Source organism: Patiria miniata, unplaced genomic scaffold (genome assembly GCF_015706575.1).
Source record: "Patiria miniata isolate m_02_andy unplaced genomic scaffold, ASM1570657v1 HiC_scaffold_1, whole genome shotgun sequence".
NCBI classification, from domain to species: Eukaryota; Metazoa; Echinodermata; class Asteroidea; order Valvatida; family Asterinidae; genus Patiria; species Patiria miniata.
Window position 1 is genome coordinate 29,149,776 of NW_024037047.1, and position 18,386 is coordinate 29,168,161.

General features: G+C 40.6%; 1 protein-coding gene across 1 annotated transcript; it reads right to left on the minus strand.

Moving 5' to 3' along the window:
- Positions 1-623: 623 nt before the first annotated feature.
- LOC119728095 (protein MTO1 homolog, mitochondrial-like) lies at positions 624-17,090 on the minus strand. The gene is made up of 16 exons (XM_038200171.1): positions 16,953-17,090; positions 16,154-16,249; positions 15,095-15,150; positions 13,787-13,961; positions 11,732-11,908; positions 10,891-11,003; positions 9,593-9,705; positions 9,165-9,241; positions 7,852-7,968; positions 7,065-7,195; positions 6,029-6,233; positions 4,173-4,353; positions 3,280-3,395; positions 3,030-3,126; positions 1,863-1,917; positions 624-722 (listed from the first exon to the last, which is right to left on the minus strand). The coding sequence occupies exons 2-16, from the start codon at positions 16,242-16,244 to the stop codon at positions 624-626; spliced, it is 1,803 nt and encodes a 600-aa protein (XP_038056099.1). The 5' UTR covers positions 16,245-16,249; positions 16,953-17,090.
- Between the last annotated feature and the right edge of the window lie 1,296 nt (positions 17,091-18,386).

The following is an 18,386-nucleotide window of genomic DNA, read 5'->3' on the forward strand; positions in this document are numbered from 1 at the left end:
AGGGTGCCCTAATGACGTAACTCGGGCGCTGTGCGAGCGTGAATCGTGCGACATTGACGTGGCATTCACACAGCCTAGGAGTAAGGCAGTCAATGTAGTCTCCATGAGAAAGTAAATGGCCTGCTATGAACTTGTGGAATAAATGTGAAACTGTACTGCGGATTGACCGTTTTGTCGTGGCATTTATACAGCACAAGTGACGTCACGTGAGCGTATTTTGGTCGAATAGAGAGAGCGACGCGACCTACTAGGACGTATCAACAGCGAGTACAGCGAAGTGTGAGCGCAGTGACAGTGCAGCGGCAGCGACTAGATCGAGTAATTGAGCTTGACAGGGGCGCATAGAGAGCGAGCTGAGTGCATCGTAAGCGTGTGATGAGCACAGTATGAGCCTACATGTAGCTTGAGCTACTTTCTGGCCACTTGAGACAGAAAATTGTCATTTCTTGCGTCCTCGCTGCGATAGTTCAATTTATTAAATATTTTTGGTCGCTGTAAGGTCTCCTATGAGAGCGCATATAATGTGACGGCCCTTAACAAGCTTGCACCAGGGACACATATGCAGAACAGAATGTTGATTGGCATGGGGTAGGTAGCAAATGTTTATGTTCAATTTGCTGACGTCACACCGCCAATGACTGTCTCTCTCGTCGCTTGACATGGTACAGCAGTTGCAGCACGGCAGCTGGGGTCATTCCCTCAATGCGACTGGCTGCTGCTATCTGAAATTTAAAAAAAAAAAACAAGATGAAAGTTACACATAGTGGTCCAAAAATACCGGAACCTCATACTTTCACTACCCTGAGACTCAAACCACATTATACCAATGTATGGAGAATCTTTTTAGAAGAAAAATGAAACCAAGATCGCCCGATTCAGTCCAGTAGTTTTTGTTCTAGAGCCTATTTTGTGAAGCAAGGTGGGGTCATTTTTGTCCCGATCAATTACTAAACCGCGCCCGGGAATTTGACTTGCATTGTAATTGATAGAGGGATTGTTATCTAATAAGATGTCTCAAAACCGCCAAACGCACTGGTTTGACTGGAATCCTGCTGCTGCACAATTTTAACGTGTTTTTAGATGGGGTTACGATCAAGTATTAGCTTTATGTGGCCTCTCTGGGCTCCCATATATTTTGCACTAAATTTAGTCGGGCACCATTTACAGACGATGATGTAATTTTGTAATTGTGTATCTAGGAGCCAGACTGAGGGGGCGACGGTCTGTATCTGGAACCTGTGAACGCTTTTTAATTAGCGCAATATGTAAGGGAGCAGACTAATGACCAGTCTGGCAGCACACGATGTCGATGTCGCTGTACGCAGGTCTGACGTACGTTACCTTTTTCTCTGATTTTTCTCTGGACTATTCAAATTTCCCGAAGAAATGTTCGTGTCGGTCGAGAGAATTCTCAAGCCTTATGGCCTTACTCAGGTCACCTCAAGCTCCACCCTGAAGAATATTTGTGAGAGTTTTAAGGGGATTAAAGCGTTATCTGCAACATCAGCCGACATTATTTTGAAGAAAAAAATTAGGGGAAAAAAAAACAAAAACAAAAAACGCATCGCCGCACCACTTTTGGGGCAAGCTCCATACAAGAAACCGTAGACTTTTTTTTTGGCCTAACATGAGCCAAAGACACTTACTTGATTCGTCAGTCAGTGTCTATAAACATGCTACTAAAGCAGCTACATGTACATGCACTCTGTTTTCAAGTGGGAGCTCAAATTTGAGCATCATCTTGGACAGATACAGATGGATTTCAAATTATCATCATGGAGATGAGGAGCAGTAAAGAAACGGCCCCTGGCTTGGATGCCAATTTGAAATTTTGGATTGCTTTAGAATTTAGAAATACTCACTGTTTGAGGTCTCACTGTAGATAGCTTTGCAATAGCTTCCCTGGATATGTTGATACTATATAACCAATAGACAATTAGAATAGAATGAGTGAAACATGCAGTGAATCCTCTTTTAACGTAAAACCCGAATCGAGCCATTATATTCAGGTTTTCGAACCAGGGTCAAGGATCTCTCTTATCTCCAGATTTGATCTCCTTAGGGCAGTTTTAGCACCTGATGAATGCCTTATATCAGGAGGGACTGGTTAGTACCGATTGACTGAACGACTTTCCGGCATGCCTGAATCGACCCTCAGTGGCCGAAACCCACCTAGATTTTTCACAAATTAAAAAGCCAACGTAATATTCGTTTTTGTCCAGTAATGAAACCATGTTTTCTTCTTTTGGTTCAGTGAAATTGATGCACAAACAACAGAAATCATGAATTTGTTGGACACTGGACTCCTTGAAAGATAAACATCGAAAGCCTGGTAAACAAGTTTTCTTCAATTTCATATATGTGACCGGCTCCACAATAAAGGGTATTGCGTCGCAAAAAAAGTACAATTGAGTTATATACATGTACATGGTTGGAAAGCCATCAATTTAAGCTTTCATTTGGTATATAAAAGAACTCCATAACCCCTCCTGTTCTGGAGATATGACGTATTTGCATATTAATTACTTCCTTGGAGTTCAAATTACACAACTGAGAAAACAGGCTTTGAAATAGCAGGCTTTGTGGTAAAACAACAGAACGATGTACACAAATTGTTGTTTTTTCCCTTTTTGTTCATCAAAATCAACATTTCTGTGAATGAAACCTGAACTGTAGGTACTAAAGATGTCATTTACATGTATGACAAAAAATGAAAATCACATTTTGACAAAATTTTCACCCTCTCAATGTTGAGCAGGCCATTACACAATAATGCTCAGTGCAACTAATACCCTTTTTTGTGGAGCCGGTCACATATCGTATGCGAAAATTGCAAGGGGAAGTTTCAAAATGTTTCATATGTGTATTGGTTCGACTGATATTTCCCCAATTATTCTTCACAAATGAAATCACAAGCACTCCAGTCTTAAGCCAACAGACAAGCTGTTAAAATAACATGTGACAAAGACTTTTATGGTCAATGGAAATAGCCAAGGTTAACACAAATCAAAGCTGGTAACCACGCCCACCTGTCATAGTCGATATCAGCTGGTAGTACCAGTGACTCATCTCGCTTGACTTGATCGATGTCGCACTGCTGTTGGCGTAGCAATGGTGCATAGATGCCTGCAAGCAAATGAAGAAAGACAATTTAATACAAACTGAAGTGAAGTTTACAATACAGTGGAACGTCGCTACACCAAACGCCGCTATACCGAACACCGCAATACCGATCATTCGGCTATACCGAATACTTCAAATTCAAATATGTGAACGTACCTTCCACCTTCAACCTCATTGCAATGCTTTCATCATCTGCGTAGGTCTTCAGGTCAGGTGACACCGCAGCTAGATGGGCCAGGGTCACATTTGGGTACGCCAGCATCTCAAATGCGCTGACCAAAGAAGGGAAACATTACAAGAGTCATGAGAGAAAATCAGATTTTATAGCAAGAGAAATGACCAAAATGTTTACTGTATTATTAGCTGCTGTTTGTGGATCCACTCATAGGCTAGTTTATGTTTTGAGCAAAGAGGTGTGTCTACTCTCAATTCCTCTACAGGGTAAAAAAACCCGAAACCAAAATGTCGGGACCATTGTTTAAGTGAAGTTCTGCATGTAGCACTTTCAAAATCTAGGACATGAAAGCCCAATTCATAAGCTTTCTTTTAGTTCAAGAATCATTGAAATCACTTATGTACTTTTCAAGTTACGGAGTTTTAAACACAACCACCGTTTTAAGGTTCTGTCCACGGATCACAAAAAAAGTTCAGTGTTCTTTCAGCAAAATTGAAAACGAATCACATAAGGATGTATGTGAATTGTTTTTGTTTTGGTGAAAGAAAACACACCTTTTCTGTGATCTGTGGACAGAGCTTTAAAACGGTGGTTGTGTTTAAAACTTCATAACTTGAAAAGTACATGAGTAGTTTGAATGATTCTTGTACAAAAAGAAAGCTTATGAATTGGACTTTCATATCCTAGATTTTGAAAGTGCTACATGCAGAACTTCACTTAAACAATGGTTCCGACATTTGGGTTTCGTTTTTTTTTACTCACCCTGTATACCTTTAGCAAAGATTTGACTGAAGCAAGAGTTGAATCTGTGGCAACTGAAAAACCTTACTAGTGATCTACTCAGCCCTACATTGATGTTTGGGTGTGAACCCACCTTATCTTGCCTGGACTGGCCTCTGTTAGCGGCGTTTGTACTCGTTGCTCTTCCATGCCTTGTCTCCACTTGGACCGTGACAGACGCACTGATTGTAGGACCTCCATCCCTTCCTGGAGTCTGTCGGCTGTGGCTTGGGCTCTCTGGTATCTGTGACAACTCACACATCCAGCTTCATAACCTGCCACAAGGGAATACGTAGTTCATTTATGTTTTGACACTCCACACAACCCATTGGAAAATACTGAATGTGAACATTTCCACCAAATGCTAGGTAAGTGTGTTAGTCGGGTAGACAAACGTAGCAATTAAATGTGGCACTTTAATAACTAACAAAATACAAAAACCTGCAAGGTCTTAAATAAGCTATTAACAACATTTACCTACTGGTTCAATGCCATCCCTGGTAAACAATCACTCCACAATATACGGCTGCTTCGTATTTCGAACACATTTCGAGCAACAACCGCGCGTGTTTGGAACATTTTCATTTTCAACACTGCGCAGTGCGTGTTTGATTGCGTCGCAGTTCTCCTTCAGAGATGGCGGTCATTGAGCTAGCCCTATAGATGTAGTCATAGCTCTGGAAGCCAGTTTCGGACACTGCCTCAGGCTACAAGCTAGGCTGAACACTGTCTCATTCTCTTAGGTATAGAGTTAGAGATGTCTCAGTGCGTGATTGTCCTTTTGACCTGTGAGGTGGGGTCAACATGTGTGCATGCGCATACATCATGCATTTGTAATTGACAATCCATTCCATACTGACAGTGATTGAAAACTAACAAATCAGACTATGGGGAAGGATGAATAAAAATGGTGTATTGCGTCCAATGGGATCCCGGAAACTGTGAGGGCATTGCCCATTATCCAAGAAATAGACTAGAGTGGAGTTTGAACCTGCGACCACTGGAATGATGTACCAGTGCTTCACCAACTGAGCTATCCAGCCCCATGTTGGCTGCAGCCTCCCAAATTGTTGACATCTTTGTCCAAGAGGTGCTAGTCAGAAACCTAGTCTGTACAGACTCAAAATGGCTGATTATTGTGGACAGCCATTATAGTCCGGTACTGGCCAGTGCATCAATTGTCAGATTGACCTATGACATAGAGGTCAACCTGAAATATCTACGCGCACACCAACAGGGTGCTGCATTTAGCATGACAGACGAGGGTGCAGGCGAAGTAGGCCAATCAAATTATGGGGGACGCGGTACAGTCAAGATGCACAGCAACCAATAAGATACCGGTATTTAAAGCTACAGTCCATCATTTGTAATTTGTTCATTTTGTTCGTTTGAAGCAACAAAAGAGTTCAAAATCTAATGAAGGATACTGAGCAACTAACCTGATGAAGTTTCAGCTAAGCTTCAGCTGTACATTCCGAGAAAAACAGCATTCTAAGATCTCAATTTCAAATCAAAAGTTACTGAATCATGTTTTGAATTGTTTTGAATTGCAGCAATACGCGACGTCGCGCACTGATCCGACGAATTATAACAACCGCGCGCGCGCGTGTGCGTCGTTCCAATACTTGTGCGCGCTGCGCTGAATAACAAAACGAACTACTAATTTAAATTTTCCTACGGTGCTTCTTAAGAATCACCGTTGGAAATGCCTTCTTTCGTTGATTACTTCAAAATGACAGCTTCCCGGAAAGAAAAATTTCACAGGGAGTTTAGTTCCCTTACTATCTTTCATCCAAGTTTGTTTTTCAACAATAATTACGACAGTTACTTTTCGGATGGCTGCAAATGATGGACTATACCTTTAAGCATGAGGCTGTTGCCTGTCAGTAGCATAGCCTTTGTTAATTACGTCAAATAGCGCCCTCTACAGTATTGCACAGACCCATGTACCTCTGCCTGTGAGTCTCTGGTCTGCATTGTCTGGCCTCAGCGTCATGCGGAACTCGGAGCGACTGGTGAACATGCGGTAGGGTTCCGAGGTACCCTGGGTAATCAGGTCATCGATCAGGACCCCGATGTAGCCCTCCGTCCGACTGACGCTGAACGCCGGTTGGTTTCTTGCCAGGAGGGCAGCGTTCAGCCCCGCTATGATTCCCTGTTGATGACAGTGATTACACTGATAACAACTGAAAACATGATTCCACTGATTGGAGGAGTATTGCTGGTTACATTGATTTGAAGGATTTTATCATCAGTACCTTGTGCCGGCTTTTATGAATGTATGTTATAACGGGATCAAACTTTAAAACATGGCCAGGTATGAAAATATTTGTCTGAAATACTTGGTTAGTGGCTGAGGAAATCTGTAATCTGACTTAAAACAATCTAACCACAATCAGTTTTACAGATTGGATAATAAATCATACAATCTTTAAAATGTTTAATTTACAAGATAAATAAGGCGGGGTTGGGAGGGGGCTGGGGGAATATTGCAGACAGCTATTAAACTATGGGCTCAGTGCACAAGTACGCCCTCAGTGGTAAGAAATGGAGAGTTGGGCTAGACCACTGGGTGTACATTCAGATTAAAATTAGTTGCGAGTACTTTGCGCTATATGTGCGTGAATCAGTACGCACACGCAGTGGGGTCCTGTCCACTTCGCTCTCAAAAGTTGTAAAAAAGCACCCTCCTTTGTTTGCACATGGAGCTCATAAAGCAACTTAATTTAAATTAGTGGAGAACCAGTCAACTGCAATATACATCACAGAACATTTGGGCTTTGAATTTGTTTTTTGCTAATCAAATTCATCAGTGCTTTATTAACTCTTCAATTTGGAGCTCTGTAGGTCCGTGACAAATTGGCCCCTGGTAACTCCATTGGTCAAAGGGGCCGCAATACTGTTTCCTTAATGACCGGACTCAGTCCATTGGTTCCCCAGATAAATTTTGACCTGTGTCATCAAAGGTCAAAGGTGCCAGACAAACCTGAGCTGCAGCCTCTTCATAGCCTGTCGTGCCGTTGATCTGACCGGCAAAGAACAGATTCTGCAGTCGCTTGGTCTCCAGGGTACTCTTGATCTGCCTGGGATCCATGAAGTCATATTCCACCCCGTACCCTACAAAAGCAGAAAAGTTTCCGTTTGATTATGATGTAAAATACTAGTATAACATATTTTGAGGATGGATAGTCGATTTTATAACACCTCACCCGCAGATTCTGTATCTTGTTTGGCCGAGAGCGAGTCACATGGCATTCACTATTTTTGCTATCTTGCTAAAGTACTATACCCGTAGCAACCAAAGTACTATGCCCGTTGCAACCAAAGTACTATACGCATAAGAACCGGTATGTGTGCAAATGCACATACAGGTGTGCGCATTGAGAGCTGGTTCAAACATTTCTTGAAGGGGTGGTTTGGAAAGTGCAAGTAAATTTTCAACTAATTTCGTATTAAATTGAAGTGATTAAATTTTAATTCTATGTACGTGGAATTAATTGTTATCGCTTGAAATCAAGCAGAATCTGTGGGAGAGGTGTTATAAAACAAATAGTGACTGCTTTATCTCGAGGTGTAGTAAAACTAGCCTCTCTCGGTGATCCATGGAGCACACGTTTTTCCCCTCGGCTTCGCCTCGGGACAAATAGAATGCTTCATGGATCACCTCGGAAGGCTAGTTTTACTATACCACTCGAAGCAGTCAATATTTGTATATTAGCTCCCCAAGTCATTGTAAGTTGACAAGCAAGTTCCCAAAGTGAAGCCAATCTCACCTGGTCTAGTCATGACCACGTTTTCCAGCCCTTTCACCATGTGAATGCATTGATCCTGAAGATCGGCTGGTAGCGTGATTGAGAAGCCTTGCATGTACACAGTGTCTGTGTTCAGACCTGGGAAGAGTAGTAAACAAAATCACAAAAAGTAAGACAATAAAATGTTGCCTGTACGACCTTATTATATTCAAACGGAATTTACGGTAAAGTTTTTTTTTATCATGTCTTTCCATAAGCCAGTTCGGTATTCCAAAAATTGTCCGGTGCACAGCAAGATTTGACAATTTATTTGGGGGGAAAACCATGACAGATAAATGCACACAAGGCTATGGGGGATGTGGTATCCTAATCTGCATTCTGTGCAATTTTCGTGCAATTGAAAAGAGATGGAACTTTCGTTCGCACAAAAGTTTTGACACACAAAGACACCTAAAACACTTCGCTGTCCAAAGTTTTTTTTGGCAAAATGTTATACTTCAGAACAAGATGATCTCTTCAATTTTGCTGGTACTCCGCTATGCTTTTGCACGCATATGATGAAATTTCAATCCCGAAAGACAAAACGGCAAATCTTGATGTGCACATGCGCAGTTGAAATACCGAACTCGCTTACTGATAAGGACTATATTATTACTTCTTTGAAATGACTTGGACATATTTAATCATCTCCAAGCAAACTTCAATCCTTGTTCCTGATTGGTTGATCCATGGCAACAAACCCTGCTACAAGATCCCATGTACCACGGTCAATACCGCGTGTACCGCGCTATTCCAAGATGTGCGCGCCATTCCCACTGAACGCATGTGTAATAGGATTACCGCAGTGTCACAGCGTACTCATTCATCAAGTAAACTGTGCCTAAAGTTTGCTTGAAGATAAATTTGTTATACCACTCGCGCTCAGGGAACACGGAAAGTGTGTCTATGTCCCACATACCACTCGGTCTTCCGTGCCTCATGGTATGTGGGACACAGATGCACTACACTATTCCATGTACCACTTACGCTCGTAGGATAACTTAAAAGAAGCTTTTGCAAAAACTGTACATTTTTTAAAGACTAATGCCATGTCTGTTAAAAAATAATATCACATTCAAACCACATTTATCAACACGTACTGCTACCTCATGTTTATTTTCATGCTACACAAACTTTTTAATATGTCTCCCCCCTCCCTCCCAAAATGCATTGCAGTTTGACAAAGTGCATAATTGTTAAGTCTTTTTACCATCAAATTTCCTGCTTGCTATGACAGACACAATTTTTATTTTCCTTCAAACTACAAAGTTCAAGTGGAAGATTTAATTGCTCACCTTCTGGTTCCAACCAGATCTGGTGACACTTGTCCATGCCAAACCTGAAGATTTTGGACTCAATAGACGGGCAGTACCTTTAGAAGTGAGAACAAAAATGGATAGACATCAATACAAAGAATTGCAGAATCAGGCAATCAATGTATCAGCAAAAAAAAAAAAATACTTAACTCTTTTTTTGTTTTGCACACAGGTTTGGGCCAGTAAACATGGAGACATGCACAAACATGTAAACTTTCATGCAGGTTTAAAACATCGTGAACACAAATATAACCAATTTTGCATGAGTATTAATGGCAAATAGAATGATCTTCAAGATGATCAGTCATGAACTATTTGTAGAAAAAAACCCACATAAATAGTTGATCATTCTTTTTGTAGAAGAAAAGCAACACACCTAAAAGAAGCCGCAGCCACTAAACACTGACCTTGGCCCTGTGACTGTCTCTTTGATGTGCACGTTGAGGTGTTTATTCTCCATGATGATTGGTCCAATGCCAGGCGTCGTGTGTGTCAAGTGACACACCACTTGATCCTCGGGCTGATTAACAAATAATTAAAAAAACCAAGTAAACCACAAAACTGTAGGAATTCAAATAATAATAATTGTAAACATAACTAGAATTGTGTTTGTGGACAAACACATAGCTGTTTCGATTGTTTTAACTAAAGTCCGAAGTTTCCCGTTTTCACGATCACACACTACACATGAAGTTTTGCTCTAGATGTCAACGCACGCACGCGGTAGCCTGCCGGCATTAGGGCATACAGAAAATCGTGCATAAATACATACACGTACACGCATTATCCATGGCATACAATGGAATGTCATTCTGTGATGCATAATTCATGATTGACGGCTTGCCTGTGCACCAATGTGAACCACTGTGCACGCGGTGAGAGCCCAGTAGGTCGTTTAGCAGTTGTGATGTAATGCTGGCGATGTGACACGATCTCAGCTTGTTCCCAAAAACGAATCCCCGTAGTACTGCTGTGTTACCAGTGATGCTGATGTCGCTTCACGTTGTACATAATGTACGTACCCGTTGCGTGCGTTTGGCCATGCAATTGCTTCAGTACCGCGACGATGTGCATATTTGTCGAGAAAGAATTGAAGACGACACTACGAAAACTTTTTATTAGGTTCCTTTCAAGTTTTCATGTATCTTTTTGGCAGTAAATATAGAATTCTGAAAATCCGTGTTGTCCTTAGTTTCCGTGAAATTCCGTCCGTTTTCCGTATCGCTGAGGACTTCAGACTTTAGTTTTAGCAACTACTGCCATGAAGGAATTTCAACCAAGTCAAATATACATGTACATAAACTATCTTTATCACTTCGGTTTTTTTGTAAACAAAAATCAACTCTGTTGATTTGAAATGACTTGACTACTTAGAGTATGCCAACTTAATGCTGAGTAACATAGTTTTGTAGAGTGCTTGTGTGATATTGTGGGATAAAAGTCTCCTTCAGTCAAGTTCTTTACTCAACTGAATACTTTCTCATGTTTGGTTCAAAGGATGACTGTATAATCTTCGTAAACTGATTCCTGATTTCATGAACACGAAAACCATATATGATTGAAATGCACCGCTCATCCTACACAGCTTCCAACATGTGGCTCACTTCAGTTGACACAGGCTCAACTTTTATCTGAAAAAGTTTCCGAGTAATTTCTTGACTTTTTGTTGATGAAGTCGGTTCCAAAATTGTTGTCATACACGCACCTTTATTGTCACCCTGTCGTTCATGAAGGAGAAGGGAGTTGGTTGGGCATCACCCCTGTGCTTCTCTAGTTGGCTGTAGTCAATTGTCCGTCCATCCAGTCTGGGTGGAGTACCTGGAAGACAATGATCATTACAGGAAATATTTAACATTTGCTTTTGCTGTAATTTTCAGAAATTGATGGATTTGGGGGGTAGTTATTTAATAGCAAATATTGTTAAACTGACTTGTTTGACATTTTTGGTTCGTAGATGCTGGAAAATCAAGAAAAACAATCATATTCTTGTAGTCTGGTTCCCTGATCCCACTAATTTATAGACGTCGGGGAATAAGGTCAGGGAATCAGTCTAGCTGGCTTGTACCCGATCACAGGTGTGTAATCAATTGCAAACAAAATGTGAACAATTGGGGACAGTGTTGTAGTACGAGTCCATCACAAGTCACTGACAAGTCGGTCAGTCCCAAGTCAAGTCATCGGCTATGAACTCTGACACCGGCATGCTTTTGTTACTGTTCAGCCCCTGTTACTTATGACTGGATTGTGACTGGACTTGTTTAGGGACCTTGCGATTTAATTTTGATACCACCTTTGATGAATTTGTCATGGTCTCGACTTCGACACTGTCTTAGAATGCAGATCAGTCGTTAGGATACTGATCAGTCGTAATTTGAGCAAGATGTGCCCAGTAGTTTTTGCGTTAGACAAAAAAAGTTTTAAGGGGGGACTCTCTCTTTTGGTTGAGTGTATATGCCGGAAGTTGAGGCAAATGATGGTGTCAAGTTGTATTTTATGAGTCACTTTTATTAAAAAAAACAACATACAATTGGTAAGAAACCCTCTACCTGTCTTCAGCCTTCCTAGAGTGAAGCCAGCATTCTCCAGCGTCTTTGCCAGACCTATCGTGGGCTCATCGTCCAAGCGTCCTGCAGGCCGTTCATCAATTCCAATCTGAATCACTCCCCGGAGAAATGTACCGGTTGTCAGGACTACTGCTCTACTGCTTACATGGCTACCATCCTCTGTGTTTTTGTTTTAAACACAAAAAGTGTGACTAAATGTATTCTCTCAGAAAAGAATTTCAAAATGTTAGTCAATCTTGGACGAATTTCAGTCAAAGGCCATTCGTCTCGTCAACAATGACAGCCACACCAACTCACTCCAGCCCCTGGCCACCGACGCTGTGTTGCTTCCCTTTCAGTTTTTGACCGTTACTACTCTGGTCACTGTTCACAGGAACTGAAATCTATCATGCATAAATCTCAGACCTGCCAACCTTTGGGATCGAAAAACTGTATTCTGAATCTCCAAAAATTGTATTTTTCATAAAAAAACTGTATTTTTCAAAAATATGCATAGACGAGCTATTACGAACAAATAAATGTGGCTGCAATGCTCCATTGTTAATACATCTTAATTAAAGTCAAAAAAATGACCAGAGGTCTCCCTGTGGGTGGTAAACCTAATCAAACAATTTGCATAAGGATATTGATCATATACTTTATTCATAAACAAACTGCTTTAAAAACTATAGTGTATTAAAATTCTAGATACTTAAACCAAAGACTAGACTAAACCCTAAATGTTTGAAATAAATACAATTGTAATGCAAGTGAAACGTTCAAAGGACTTCCAAGTATTAAATTATAATCTAAACTTATTCATGTTTTATCACATGTTGCCGCCAAACAAACTGCCACTTTCAATCATATTTGCACGCACCATGTAGAAATCAGTGTAGGCCTACTAAATGTTAAAAAATACACAGGGATCGAACAGAGTTTCATTTTACAAAACCACATAAAATAAACTTGGCCTACCCGAAAAAGAAATCAATTTTCTTGCATTTGCTGGCTGATTTCTCCAGTTCGGTTTGGGCCGCTCTTTTCGCAGCATTGTTGATTTTTCCAATTTTTGTTTTCATTTCAGAACGTAGTATTCAAAAACGTTTGACAATCGGAACACGTTCACGCATGTTGTGACTATCGTCAACTGTATCGTGCGTGCACTGAGAGAAAGAAAGTCGGTTCACTGCACGTAAGATCTGCCGTACATACTCCTGCAGGTATGTGTGTGTACGAATACAGACATTTGTTTTTGCGGCGGGGGTGCCGCTGCTTGAAGTATCGGCACACTCTGGAACTGGACTGGTTCTAGTTTGTGATACCGTGTACATATGTACATGGTACAGTGGGAATCGGGAAACCAGATTCAGTTCGTGTACGTATCGTTTGCTGCGTGCATGTGTATGTACTGTGCGTTGATTCAGCCAGTTTTATCTAGCATAATTTACACCCACAGCCGCTTTGAACTAGGATTTTTTTCAGGCGTGTCAAAATGGTAAAAACCCGTATTTGATGGGGGAAAAACATACGGTTGTATTTTCAACAAATTCCTGTACGAAATACAGCAAAATCGTACTAGTTGGCAGGTCTGAAATCTCACACAAATGCTCGTTCTACCAGATCTGCCACCAATGCCCACCCTTTCACAGTCTCAATACCTAGTTCTCGCACTATATTCCACTCATCATCCTTCATTGTCCGCACGTTCAAATTGTGGAACTCTCTACCACAATCGTGTTTCGGCAAGCGTCTATATGTGTGCAGATTTATGCAAAACACTGCATCTTGACCTTAACATTCTGACCATTCAGCGGGGGCCTTCTGTCACGTCTTCCGTAGCCCGATGTTGTACAAGAGTAAAATGGCAGCTATATAGCCATTGAACAGTTTTGGCCAAATTTTTGCTCTAAACGACGTCACAATTACGTCACAATGAAGTTGAAATAACCTGAAAGCTAAATTTTTTTAAAAACCTCGCAATTTATCTTACCATTCACTACCAAAAGAATACAAAAACAATTTGTGTATGATCATCAAAGCCTCCAAGTTACTTACTGAGGATTACACCATGGCATCCCTTTCCGGCAGTGGTACCTTCCCGCTCAGCTTGCACATCCCCTATGATCAGATCCTCCACTGAGGAAGCTTCCACTGTGAGATTAGGGGTGTTCAGTATCTCCTCCTGCATGTGTCTCTTGTACAGATCCCGGTCGATTTGCGCCCGCAAACCCTGCCGATAAAAAATGGTTAGTTCTTCCTTTAAGTGATACTGAACTAACAAATGTTGTGTAAAAAATCACTCAGTTATCAACATAATTTTAATCCATTTGTTTCAAAGAAATATGACTTCAAAAGCAAAGTATTTAAAAATTTGAGGAGATTTGGCATGTTTTCGTACTCTTAACATGTATCATAAAAATAAGAATACTGCCTATAAGCATTTAGGTATAGAATTCAAATCTTTTGAAGTATTTTACAAAAAGAAATTGTAATTGCTGTTCATCTCTCCATGTATAACAAATAACATTAAAGGTAATGTAAAACATTTGCAAACTTCAAAAAACAAAACTACCAAATTATTATGAAATGCCTTCCTTGACTGTAAGGGAATAATAGTCTCAAGCATCATATAAAATCATTGCACCTCGTGTGCTGTCATTTTTAAGACAAGAGGAATTTAATATAATTTTTTAAAGATGGTTAGGCCCAACCGTTGTTGGAAAAAAAACCTGGCTTTTCCAAATACAGTCCCCGATTGTGCGATATAAAGTTTCTGCAAAGTTTAGGAAGATGATGACTTGACCAAATTTAGTTAGTTCACACTTGGTTTGCATATCCATGAACGGGCGCAGGCCAGCTAGTCTGGTTCCCTGACCTGACAATTCAATGAGGTCTATAAATTGTTCTGTTTCATCTGAAACCTAAGGTCAGGGAACAAGTCAAGAAGAATAACAGTTTTCTTGTTTATTCTGGCCATCCGTGAACACAAACTTTAAACAGGTCAGTGGACTGATATTTGCTATAAAATGATAACCCCCGATTACGTTCATTTCTGAAAATTACAGCAAAAGCAAATGCTGTATATTTCCCTTAAAGATGTGTCCCTTTATAATGCTTGAATTTGCCTGCGAATTCAGCTTCATCTATTGCTTAAGAATCATTAAAATACCTGTATTGCTGAAACCGTATAGAAATAAATACTTTAAATCAATAAAAAGAAGAGGGAAGAAGCTTACATTATAGGATTGATGTTCCGGAAAAATAATACAGACTAATATTGGGCAAGAATCTCTTAATTTTAGAACGTAAAACTATGAGGCCAGAGGCCGGGCTGGGGACACAACAAATAGCGAGATTCCTTACCCATACTGCAGGTCCCTTCCTCCTATTCAGCACCTTAAACTGAATCCCTGCTCTGTCTGTAGTGAAAAGAAAAGTATAAACTGTTAAAAAAATCTTCAAAATACAACCATGTGCAATATAAATGTGTGTGTAAGAAAGAGACAAAATGTGAGAAAGTGAAAAACACAACCTTATTTTGTACATGAGTACATGGGAGCAGATTAAGGTATTTTAACAATGAGCTGCTTGATATAATTAATAGATTTTTTTTTCATAAAATGTGCAAAGACAGGAACTAGGAATCTGGGCTTGACTTAAAGGGAGGATACAACATTTGCAAACATCAAAAAACAAAATGATCAAATTATCACGAAATTCTTTACTGGACTGTTAGGGAATGACAGTCTAAAGAATCCCGTACAATCATGGCTCCTGGTGTGCTGAAATTTTTAAGTGAAGTGGAATTTTTGTATCAATTTCCAACGCTAGTCGGCTGACCAGTGTTGGAGAAAACTGACTTTTTTTCAAAAACTGCTCAAAATTTCTCATATTTAGTTATTCCGCATTTTCTTTGCAATTGATTACACACCTGTGAAGGGCTACAAGCCAGCTAGACTGATTTTCTGACCTTATAATTCCCCAACGTCTATAAATTGCTCTGTTTCATCTTAAGTGGGTCGGGGAACCAGACTACAAGAACATGGTTGCTTTCTTGGTTTTTCCAGCATCTACGAGCGCAAAACGTGAAACAAGTCAGTTTAACAATATTTGCTTTAAAATACTATTCCTCCAAATCCATTTATTTCTGAAAATTACAGCAAAAGCAAATGTTGTACATTCCCTTTAACCCTTTAGTCACTGTACCCCCCCCCCCCACAAAAAAACCCAACCCTGCCTGCTACTCCCTGTAGTGCCCAAAACCGCCTGAGCACTCTATGGTTTGATTAATTCATCAGTGAATAAAGACAATGTAATACAATGTAGTACAGTTTGAACAAATTCCTATTCGATTCGGATACAGAGTCGCCAAAGCCTAATTCCAATTCTCTAGAAAAAAGATATGAAAACATATTGTTGTACCTGCTATTCTTGCGCACAGTCCATCCAACGCGTCAACCTCTCTCATCAGATGGCCCTTGCCAATGCCACCGAATGAAGGATTGCAAGACATCTCACCTGAAACAAGCACAATCAGTAGGTAATCCTAAAAACCTCCATTTCATAAAAATAATACTGCTCTACATTTTTGAGGAAAAAATGGTACTTTAACAAAGCATCAATTAAATTTATCGAATAGTCAGTGGAAAATTATGACTTTTGTGATTGTTCACGAATGTTGACTTTGGAAGGACTTTTGAAGGTTGGAAGGAAATTTGTAAAAAATAGAATCCAATGCTAAGGTTTTTGGTAATTTTTTTTTTTACTTATATCATATCTTATCAACAAATTGTTCAATTAACCCTCCTACTATTTAAGATAGGTCACAAACAGTCATAATTTTCTTCCTCACCTCCTGGCATACTGTGTACAAACCAATGGGGGTCTTGACCAATATTGACCAAGTAATAACCATGGGATTATGGGATTTTGCATTGGGAGATGTAAATTCCATATTTGGTCTTTGCCCTCATGAATATAATTTCATATGCACTTTAAACTCTGTGAAAAATTTCACAAGCTTACTTGGGTGGTATTCGAACCCACAAACTCTACTGCTGATGTCTTGCCCTTTGACCACCAAGCTTGCCTGGGATTAGCTGGCCAGTTTGAAACGGCCAGCTGACCCTGCAAACTGACCCTGGCCAACCCCACAAAAGCGTCCCAGATCGTACACTGACAATAACAGAGACAATGACCAACGTGAACTAAAACTACTCACCAATTGTTGCTATTTTGTGGGTGAGCAGCAGGGTCTTGGCCCCAGACCTGGCAGCAGCCGCTGCAGCTTCACAGCCCGCATGACCACCGCCAACCACCACGACATCATAGTGGTAGTCAGTGGAACCACAGCTAGCTACAACCAAACGATGTAAACAATGTATTACTAGTGACACGTCAATATATCTGATTGTTATAAAACAGCATTTTATAGCAGAAGCCGGCGACCAGAACTAGAAGCAGTTACTGCAGTGGTGCCACACTCACTCGCATGCTGCATGCATTCTGAAAGACAAGGCTCATGCGCATTTTCGCAACTCTATTGGTCGAGGGTCGCATACTACCTGAGCATGACTCGCGCGAGCCTGGTGACGCCTCATAAAATGGCTGTCACTGGATTATTCTATAGACCACTTAGAGCATGCTTTCAATTCTGTAAACAAATGCCCTCTTCAATGGCTAACGCATTGTGCTATATCAGGTAATCCGGCACACGGCAGTTGCTTTGTTCGATAGCATGCAGAATGATTTCTCCATTGAAGGGGGCCTCGTGGGCCATGTACATGTACAGTGATCATGTGCCTAGATTATCTATAGGAGTGACGCCTCGTACTTGTATACAGCTACATGTGCAAGATCAAACAAAGCATTTTAGGAGAGCGGCAATTTGCAACATTTAAAGGACCAAATATTGCATGGCTAAGTGAGAAACAATTTTGCTACAAATGCAACATCAACATTTGTGAGCAGGGGCGGATCCAGAAATTTTTTTCAGGGGGGGGGGTTCATCAGCAAATCAAGCTGAAATGTAGACAGGTTTTTTGTCAGGACACTTGGCTCGGGAAAATAAATAGGTGGTGGTGGGGGGGGGGGGGGGAGGGGCACGTACCATAATTTCAATGGGGGCACTGTTAAAATCAGATGATTATTAACACTATATTACAGGATAGTGTACAAATAACCCAGCTAGCTGTCCGTATTTTGTGCAAAGCTGTATATTAATACCAGCATAATTGTTTTGGGGTGTCTGAGCGGGGGGGTGGGGGGGGGGGGGTTGCATTATTTTGTATGGATTTCTATGGAAACAAAACTGATTTTTGACAGAGCTGGGGGAGGGGGTTGACTTCAACACCCCCCCCCCCCTCCCCCGGGGAGACACAATTTGCAACATTGGTAAGATCGCTAGATGAGCAACAATTCTTTTATATTTTAAAGACAAAACAGTTTACTGCACTTCTTGAAGGAAACCTTGCTTTAGTTGCAAGATCAAAAATTGAAGGTTTCAAGAAAGTGGTGTGCTGCGCTAAGTCTGGCAATGCTGTGTTCTACAATGTATGTCTTGGAAAGATTTCCATATACAAAGTTCACTCATTTTTCTCTGTATTGACTAACAAGCCCCCAGATAGCAATTTCATGTCATCAAAGTCAATTTGAG

What these genes read in the sequence shown, in the direction of transcription:
- LOC119728095 (XM_038200171.1), bottom strand. Translation starts at nt 16,244, where the DNA reads ATGTCTTGCAATCCTTCATTCGGTGGCATTGGCAAGGGCCATCTGATG. An exon ending in ATGCCATGGTGTAATCCTCA is followed by an intron (nt 11,909 to 13,786) that starts GTAAGTAACTTG and finishes ACAAAAACACAG; the next exon opens with AGGATGGTAGCCATGTAAGC. An exon ending in CGTGGTCATGACTAGACCAG is followed by an intron (nt 7,196 to 7,851) that starts GTGAGATTGGCT and finishes CTGCTTTTGTAG; the next exon opens with GGTACGGGGTGGAATATGAC.